The following is a 10325-nucleotide window of genomic DNA, read 5'->3' as shown; positions in this document are numbered from 1 at the left end:
CTAAGCGGACCGGCTATGAGTAAGCGGACTAGCTACGCCCGAGTGGATCAGGTACCACCGAGCGAATGGTACCAGCTTAAGAGACAAATAAGTTAGGCCTTCCCTGACCAGGTAAAATTACCCTCCGACCACAAGGACAGATAAGCAACAATTGGTCTCGCGAACCAGGCATCACAGCCGGTCAAACCGAGATAATTGAGGACAATCAGGAAACAGGGAAAGAGACAAGCCAACAGGCCTAGTGGACACTGCCGAGTGGAATAAGCTCGGCCGGGCGAATGCCAGTCGACCGTGCATGATTTCCTCAAATATCTTATCATATCCTTTTAGGAGTTTGTGTCGCTGACAGCAGGGTATGCCCCATAAGTAAATCATACTTTGGAAGCTTCCAGACTGTCACATCAAAGGAATGCATGATTGCTTAAAGAATGATGTTATGGATACTTTTTGACTAGGACATCTAAGAAAATGTGCCTACACTTTGGAAGGCGTGCACACACCCTACAGTGACATTATAAAAGAGGTTCTCATCTATAAGAAAAGGTACATGTACAATTTTATCTTCTACATCTCTTAGTTATAATTATCCATTTTGTTTCTCGTCGAAAACTGACTTAAATATTAAAGGGTTAATATCGAGAATCTCTTCCGGACCCGACAGTAACATTTTCATATTACAAGATTACTTGGAATCTTCGTTACGTTAACCTTATAGTCATATCCTTACCTTATCATCCTTATCAATTTTAGACGGGATCAGGATTAAATGAGATATCATTCCATCTCAATTGTCAATCTAAATATAAAATGAAATCTTTGTATATATATATGTCACGTGTCTCTACAGATATCGGGCGTCGGAATTCAAGCAAAAAGTTTTTTTTTATTTTTTGTTTATTTTTTTAAGATATATTATAGATATTTAGTATTTAAAATTTTAAAATTTAGGAATTGAATTATCATGAGTTTAAACCAATAAAAATTTTTCTATAGGGTTCTGATTTCTCTTAAATTATAGTGTTTAAAATAAAAAATTTTAGATGCTTACGAAGTATATTTTATGTATTTAGCCTTTAAGATTTTAAAATTTATGGGCTGATTAAATCAATAAAATTTTTCTTCTGGAGTTTAGATTTCCCTTGGGACTTATAGTGTATTTAAGATAAAAAAAAATTAGAATTCACGGGGTATAATTTTATTTTAAGGAGTAATGTTATTGTTATTTTTTTAAAAGCAAATGTTGATATAAAAAAAAAAATTGGAATGCAAGTGTGATCTAATATAAGTCAAACTCTTAAATTTTAAAATCTTAAACCATGAATATATATGAGTATCTAATATTTTTAATTTTAAATACTATATATATTTGAAGAGGAAAATTTAAATCTTAAAAAAAAAATTATTAACTCAAATTTATTATAACATAACTCTTAAATTTTTAAATTTTGAAGTCTAATATATATAATATACTTATAAAAAAATTTAAAAAAATATTGTACTGTATCCAGACACATGAATTAAATTCAGACGTCTATATCCAATCCAGATAATTGGGATCTACAACGTCGCGCCACAACAAGTACGCGGCCGAGCATTCCAAAGCAATAGATATATTTCGTTAAAACTTAGATTTCTCAATTTCGTTTCGAAAACTGCAAGTCAGCAAAAATTGAGAAATTACATAAAATAGCTCGTTGAATTTCACTCCAAGACATGCAAGACACTCTTCATGCACTTTCAATCTCCGTAAAGTACTGCCATCTTTGTTTTTATTTTTTATTTTTTATATTAATCTATAAATTTGATTATTCAATCGGACTAATCTTAGATAATTAATCGTATTCAATAAAAAAAATTTATCAACCATCATCATAAATTTTTATGATGCTAATGATACATCACTATTCAACTCTTTAAATTTACAAATCCTAAACGTAACTAATTTAGTCTTATAAAAATTTTCTACTAATCATTAGGATAAATTTGAAGATGTGAACAACACGTCGCTCCGCGACTAGTGTCCCAAGATTATCTTTCCACATAAAATTAATCCATAAAATTAATCCATAGTGCATTGCAACTAGAAATTAACCAATGGATATTTGGTTAATTGTGAAAGCTCCTTACCATTGCACCATTGCTTGAGGGCACAATTGGATTTTTTTTTTTTTTTATACCGAGTATCAAGCTCTTTAAATTGACTAATCTTGAAATGATCGGTTCAGTCCCATAAAATTTTTTTTATTGATCATCAGAATAAATTAAGAAGTACTCATAGAATCCATCCAGATCACCAACATTAGATCCATTTCTCATTGAAAAAAAAATTACTAAAAAAAAATCTCGTACACTACAACTAAGACTCGAATCTTAAATATGTTCATTATTCTTCCAGTTCGGGTCCTCTGTCCCCATTTCCCTCTGTCACCGTGTTCCATTACCGATCGGATGGATCAGATTAAATCTCAAAGTATCGTTGCACATCACGAGGATACTGTACATATTTTAAAGATGTCATGATGCCTTGAGATTTAATCTGATCCGTCCGATCGACAATGAGACACGGGGACAGAGGAAAATAGAGACAAAGGATTCGAACTATTATTCTTCAGAGTACTACACCATTGACATGGATCGTCATTGAGTCTATTTGAATGGAAAGTAAAGAGTAACAAAGCATATCTTGCCCAATTATTCATGTAGTCATTGAAATGTGAATAAGTTTAAGGGCTTAATACCCAACAGAGCAATTCTATCCCAACTTCATCAAGGTAAAAATTTAGACATTGATCAACCTCATCAATTTTGGGTTTTTGCAGACAAGATTCTCACACAACTTAGCTCACTAGATTCAAATGGAGAAATTTTTCCCAGACTCTGATGACTACGGTTGGTACCTGACATGGATACAAATGAAGTTCATCAAGAGTCCAAGTATCTAAAGCCTAAAAAATAAAAATGTACAGCTACAACCATTTGCCAGCTTGCCAGCTAAAATAAAAATGTACAGATAAAATAAAAATGCATCTTTCATTCTTTTCCAACAATCTTAAACTGCAAGAGATTTATAAGATTTATTTAACTCGCAATTTAGGAAGTAAAGGCAAACCTATAGATCAAAAGTGATTTTAACTACAGCAGCACGGTTAAACTCCTTTGCCTCCATTGCCATATATTGAAAATTTAACAAGTTCCGTGTGACTCTTTAACAAGTTCCGTGTGACTCTGATACTGGTATGGTTGCTGCTCACTGTTCAAGGCATTGACAATCCCAACTGGCCCTGCCTCTACTCCATGCTTCAAAAAGCATCTACAAAATTTGATTATAACAATGAATTTGACAACAAATTTAGTGAGTGCACACAGCAAAACTAAACAAGCATGCACAGTTTCACATGTCATACGTCTTCGAGAGTTCATCTCAATCAAATCAGAGCCTAAGTTTTACTAAGAGCATCTACAACGCCATTAACACGTGACATGTTAATGACAATATATTATTATATATATATAATTTTTCAGCGCTATAATTATTTTAACGCGTTCAATTCGTTGAACTCGTTAATGCTACAGTGTGTGAACAGTAAAGCCACGTAATACTACAGTACATAAACAGTATAATCACGTAGATATTAACGCTGAAGCTTTAACAGCGTTGCAGATGCTCTAAGAATAACAAATTTGGAACAACCTACGGAACTAAGACAACACTCTTATTGGAAATACATATTAATTATTAGGTCACTGCCCTTGTGTGCATGGCTAATCTAACAAACACTAATATCAGCATCAAACAGAAGTTGACTAACAAAAACCTTCAATTTTGATAGCACGAAAAAAAATTAAGAGAAAATATCAGGATTGAAAGTAATATAGCATAGAAAAAGACAGTACAAATTCAATCTTCCTCCTTTTACTGTCACGGTTAAGAGAGAAAGAGTCCCCTTTAGGCCCACATGTTCAAATAGGACTCACCCTCCTGAACAATCATAAGCATCAAAGATAAATACACAAAATTAATTGGGAAATGACTTTTTGTACCCAAAAAGAATCCTCTAAAATAGCTCAGCCTACTGCTTGGGTTTTGGATGCACATGATTTGCTCCTTATAGTCTCTACTCTAGAAAAGGTGAGAATCCAAATAAATGTGCCACGAAGAAACGTTCATTACTTTTTAGGAAGAGATTCTACTGTCACAGTACTGTATCATGCTATATGTTACAAGTCATGTCTGATTGGCAATTCTAAAAGGACAAAGACCAAGTATATTCATTTGCTCAACTTAGCAGTATACATAACAACCAAACTCACATTCTGTCACAGAAGTGTTTGCAAAGGATGAATACAATTGGAATTAGGCTTGAGATATACTGCATGAAGATAGCGATTTAGCTTCCACTGCAGACTACTGATACCAATCCTTGAAACCATATATTAAATCATTACAAAATCAAAACATGTAAGAAATTTCGCCATTATTTACACCCGTCATGTTCTGTAAAACAGTATTGGCTCATCTTTACCCAACAAATTCATTCACTCGAGCATAGACAAAAGAATCTTTTCCCAATAAACTTAGCAAGAGTGATGTGCACGACAAGAGCAAAATGAACATCAAGGTCATAGCACAGGTACTTGAATTGTCATGGGAATGGAGACAGATACATCTCCATTCTGGTAATTTGAACTCCCCAAGGCGTTATTTCTCACCAATGTATTATTTATACTCCAATCATTCCCATGTGTTGCTGTTGATGACTCCCATCTCTGGCACATTCTAACAAGCAATGCAGCCTTTCTTCTCGCTCTCTTTGTGCCAGTGAGCAAGATGGTCTGAATTAAACCACTAAACATTGGCATCTTAGCTACATTCTGTATCACATTTAATCCTCCACGTCTGCACATTTCTTGCAAAGCTGCAATTGCATTCTCCTTTGCCTTAGGGGTTCCCCTTTTCATTAACCCTACCAGATTTGTGATTGCAGTATCGTCACTTGCAAGTGTCTGCGCCAGAATGTGATGCCTCATAAGCAATGTCAGAGCTCCAGCAGCCTCCTCAGCAACAATTTCATCTCTCAAAGCTCCCGCCAGGGCTGAAACTGCTCCCATATTCAACATTTGGGACCAGCTCTCAGGATGGGTCGAAAGATTAAACAAGGCCATCACTGCATCTTTCTTTCCCCTTGGGCTTCCCTGCATCAGCAAATCAGCTAGTGCTGCAACAGCACCATGCTCATCCACAATCATCTTCTTGAAGTCATGGACAGCAGAGAGGCTGAACAATGTAGCAGCTGCATTCTCCCTTGCCTCAGTAGTTAACCCATATCTCAGAACATATACTATTAATTCCAAACAACCATTCTCCTCCATAATCTTTCTCTTGTTTTCATCATGAATAGATATGTTCAATATTGCAGTCAGGGCATTCTCTTGAGCAACTGGATTTGTAGACCGGAAAAGCCGGTAGAGAGCTGGGATTGCTCCAGCCTCTGCAATGAAAGACCTATTCTCCTTCCCGGTTTTTGCCATTAATCGGAGTTCACGGGCTGCAACAGCCTTCACTTCCCGCGAACCAGCTGATAATTGTTCTACCAGTATTAACGCTGTGATTCGGTTAGCTTTGATTGCTGCCTCACTGGCGCATGATGCAGTAATGCTATCAATTGAAACTCCGGCGCCTTCAAGGGTTTCATATGGAAGGCTGTAAGCAGCACACCATTGAGAAATCAAGTTTCTGAGGGCTCGGTTTGGCACAAGCTTACTATCTGTAAGAGTCTGGCCCGAATTAGGGCAAGTCCGATGTCCCTCTTCTATCCATTGGCTAATGGAAGTGCGATCATAGGTCTGTCCGGTGGAAACGACAACCGGATCTTTCATCAGGTCAAATGAAATCGTGCAGCAAAAGTCCTTCGGGATTGCCAAGGAGAAATCACTACTTCCTTCACGCAAGCTACTCCCCTGACTCAACAATCTTTTCCTCGAGAACTTATACACATCGATGAAGGGCTTATCGACTTCCACTTCGTGGAATCCAAACAGAAAGAATCTACAATACCGGGTAAGCGCGATGGCCCCGCTCACGACGGAAAGATCGATGTCTTCATCTTGACTAAGCATCCGCTCCTCCAAAAACTCGATTTCCGTCCGGCAAACCCCAGTATCCTGGATCCCCAAAAGATCGACGAACGTGTTCCGTAGCTCCTCCGGATCCGGCACATCGCCAGTCTCGAACCGAGCCAAGAAAGAGTGGATCTTGTGCCGTAGCTCTTCCGCCTCGGGGTCGACGAAGAACTTGGATCGCCTACACTGCACACGGAGGAGATTAATTTGCTCCCGGACGTCAGCGGCGAGCCGAAGACTGTAGAGCGGGAGGACGTCAAGCGCAGTGGCTAATTCCTGTAAGATGTCGTGGAAATTCCCGGAGATCTGAAGATTCCGCAGCAAAAGCCAGAGCCGGCTCGACTGGGAGCAGTATTCCAGCAAGAGCTTGGCGCGGTAGACAAAGATGTATAGCTCGCGGAGACAGAGTACCGTGGAGGGAGGGAGGGAAGAGGAAGCCACCGGAGCGAAGGATTCCTTGAGCGACTCGAAGAGGAAGACGAGAACCCGGAGCCTGCGGACGAGGGATCGGGCGTTGCAGCCCTGGAACCGAAAGCTGCAGCGGGCGGAGGCGGCCACGACATCCGAGCAGAGGGCGGCGAGGGAGTTGATCAGGGCGGCTCCAGAAAGGCCGCTCGGGGAGAAGAACGCGCCGGCGAGGGGGAACCGACGGCGGCGCACGGAGAGGTAAGCGAAGGGAGAGGTCATGGCAGATCCCCCGCGCCCACGGCGATCAAATTCCACGATCGGATCCGGGCCGATTAGGGTTCGTCTTCGGCGGATGGTTGCTGTGAATGGATCGGGGATTTTTATTTTTATTTTTATTTATTTTTCCTGTCGACGCTTTTTCTTCCTTTTCTTCCAACCGGTAGCTGCGTGCGCAGTTCGGGTTTTTTCTAAATTGAGAGATGCGTGACGTGAGGCGATTAAATCAATTTCCACGTCTCGATTTTGCGTGGAAAAAATAAAAGCAGTGATCGTCGAAGCCGGCACCAGCTCCATTATTGAGGGGTAGTTTCGGTAGTCCGAATCTGGTTCTCGTCCAATTTTCCAAATTTACCATCCGTTCCGTGGTCATGAAGAGGGTAGTTTCGTCACGACACATCGTCGGGTAACGTGATCGCTAATGCACGGCCGCAGATTGATCAAACGCAGAAAGTCAACTGTCCGCATTAATGACACGTCAATGCCTGATATTTCGTTTTATTTAAAAGGGAAATATTAAAAAATACCGCTGAAGTTTAACCGTCTTTTCGTAATGACACCCGACGTGTTTTGTTGATATTAAAATATTCCATAATACTTTTATTTTTCTGTTAAGAATATCAATAAATTATTCTAAAATCTCACGGCAAATTTCAAGATTATAATCCGTCCTTAACTCTTATGTCTGAAAATATTTATTTCACCGTATGATATATATATATATATATATATATATATATATATATATATAATTTTAGTTTAAATAATATTAAATTAAGAAGAATCATACTTCATTATAAACTTAATTTTTTACATGATGCGGTGACGATGAAGAATCTTACCTCACTCTCACGATGGATATCAAAGGAGATTAAAGTCAAGACGATCAACGTGTAGATAACATCAGTCGGTCGGGCCAAGTATGCCTTGACCAGGAAGAAGGCTCTCACCCGCCGTCGCCTTCGACACGGGGAGCAATCAAACAACTGACGCTCAAGGGAGACGACGTGCAGAAGTCGAGCCGAGCGGCTGCCTCGCTCGGACAGACAACATAGCTTAATGTGTGCAAAATTCAACTTCGCCCGAGCGACTACTCCGCTCGACCTGGCAACAGCTTCGGCCGAGCGGCTACCCCGCTCGGCCTAGCAGCAGGCTTCAGCAATAACAAAATGGACCTTCGGTCGAGCAGACACACTAAGGAACAGCGAGATTCTGGCCGACCAGACGAGGCACCAGGGCGGCGGAATTCAGGCCGAGCGGCCAATCCGCTCGCCCTAGCAGTACACTCCTGATGATATCTCATGACATCCTTTTGGGAGTTGGTGCCGCCGACTCCGGGCATGGGTTGCCAGAAGATCGTATGGCGGAAACTTCCACTGCCACTTCAAAGATATGTTTAGTCTGTTAAGGTACTGTGTTAGAGACACTTTACTAATAAGTCTTTTCATTGAAAGCTTTTGAGAAGCGTGCTCACCTTAGGAAATATGTACGCGCGCTACCGAAGCTCTATATAAAGGGGGGGTCCAAGCATCGACGGAGGTATACGATGTTTATTATTTGCGCTACAGTCTTCTTGTTGCTCCTCTTTATTCTTCATCGCTGGTGACTGACTTGAGCGTCGGAGGGCCAACGCCGGGGATGTTGGATCGAGAAGCACTAGAGGGGGGGTGAATGGTGCTCGCGGCTTTCACTCTTTTCGGAATCGTAAAACACGAGTAATAATGCAGCGGAAATAGTAAGACGCACAAACACACAGTAGACACGAGAGGTTACTTCATTCGGAGCCTATCTCGACTCCTACTCGAAGGCCCGCGGTCGCTGACCGCTTTCGGTGGGCAACAACTATAGTTCGTAAAAACTATTACAAACTAAGTAGAATTTAAAGCAGTAAAAATAACAGTTATACCGACAACAAAAGACTAAATCTGAAGCTCCGGATTGTCGGCGTCTAGTTGAAGCTTTGTTGGAACGTCTCGTTAGCAGCAGGTTGCAGAATGATTGCTTGTGCGAAGTTGTTTTGAGCTGCTGGTCGAGACCCTCTTATAAAGGGTGTTCAAGGCGCCTTGAAAGTCATCCAAGGCGCCTCCATGCTGGCCGAGTCACACGCTGAGATAAGGGTTGAACTGGTCGAACCTTATCAGGTTCAAGGCGCCTTCTTTTCTCTCCAAGACGCCTTCATCCACCAGTCCAAGGCGCCTTGAGCTTGCTTCAAGGCGCCTCCAAGCCTGCTTCGCAGCCAACTCATCTTTTGCACCCGAGGCGCCTCCAAGCTCCATGGAGGCGCCTCGGACACTGTTTATCCGAGGCTTAACCTTGTTCTTTCGTACATGCAAGACAAGTTAGATCCAAAACACAAGCATATCCTGTAAAACAAAAGTTAGCACATATAATATCATGAATATAAAGTTTGACAGTCATCGGACTGTCCGGGGCTGACTTCGAATTTTCGACCAGAAACCCTAGGTCGACCCGACGCCTACTGTTCTCTCTACGGGGAATGCGTCCTCACCTACTCCACTCAGGAGATTTACCTGATGCTAGTGCGATTCTCCAGATCGACTGGACTTTTGCTTGGTGCTCGATGCTTCCGGACTTTCTACTGGACTTCCGCTTCCCGGCTGGTCCAGTTTTCACCTGGTTCGCGACACCAGGACTTTCCACCTAGGGTTACCCCCCCCCTAGAACTTTTGCCTGAAGCACTCGACCCACCAAGACTTTCCGCATAGGGTTACCACCCCCTATGACCTAGGGTTACCACCCCCTAGGGTTTTTCACCTTGCCTAACCACAGTTAGGGCTTTTGCCTAAGTACACTTAGGACTTTCCTGCAATCTCATTCATACCGTTAGATCACCACACATCTTAACTTTGAATCCTTTGCCATTACCAAAACTTAGGTTCGATCGTCGGATGCTTCCCGTACCAACAATCTCCCCCTTTTTGATTATGACAACCCAAATTCAAAGTTAAGTAAAACAAATGCATAAGATACTTAAAAAGTGTAAGTGAGCAAGCTTAAGTACATAAGTTCAAATACAAGCATAACTTAAGCTAACACTTAAATTTTGTGAAGCTCCCCCTTAATACAGGGCTTTCTTTTTGAATTAGACTTTCTTTTACTTTTGAATTCCCTACTCTCCCCCTTTGCCATTTATCAAAAATAAGCCAGTTTTAAACAATTTTCAATTTTTCTTTTTGAAAAACAGATTAGGTTTTGAAAAACGGGATAAGTGCTAAGTTGACTTCGGGAAAAAGAATTTTCACCTAAAATTTTGAAAGCAATGAGTTAAAATTTTGCAAAACTATAATTTTTAATACTTTTAGCGAAGTAAAGAATGAATCTGAAAGGTAACTTAGGAAAATATCTTAGCAAGAATTTATAAAGTTAGGTTTTAAGGTTGGCTAAGTTTGAAAAAGTTTGAAAGTTGCTATATGAATCACTTAGCTAAGTCTTTTGCAAACATTGAATTTTTGAAAATATAGCTTAAGTGAAAAGATACTTAGCTTAATTTGAATAAAATA

General features: G+C 40.4%; 1 protein-coding gene across 1 annotated transcript; it reads right to left on the bottom strand.

Moving 5' to 3' along the window:
- Positions 1-4216: 4216 nt before the first annotated feature.
- Positions 4217-6973, bottom strand: LOC121995749 (U-box domain-containing protein 17-like). The gene has a single exon (XM_042549515.1). The coding sequence runs from the start codon at positions 6805-6807 to the stop codon at positions 4621-4623; it is 2187 nt and encodes a 728-aa protein (XP_042405449.1). The 5' UTR covers positions 6808-6973; the 3' UTR covers positions 4217-4620.
- Positions 6974-10325: the final 3352 nt, after the last annotated feature.

This window comes from Zingiber officinale, chromosome 6A (assembly GCF_018446385.1).
Source record: "Zingiber officinale cultivar Zhangliang chromosome 6A, Zo_v1.1, whole genome shotgun sequence".
Lineage (NCBI taxonomy): Eukaryota > Viridiplantae > Streptophyta > Magnoliopsida > Zingiberales > Zingiberaceae > Zingiber > Zingiber officinale.
The sequence above is the reverse complement of the archived record's forward strand: the minus strand, read 5'-3'. Positions and strand labels throughout refer to the sequence as shown.

What these genes read in the sequence shown, in the direction of transcription:
- LOC121995749 (XM_042549515.1), bottom strand. Translation starts at nt 6,807, where the DNA reads ATGACCTCTCCCTTCGCTTACCTCTCCGTGCGCCGCCGTCGGTTCCCC.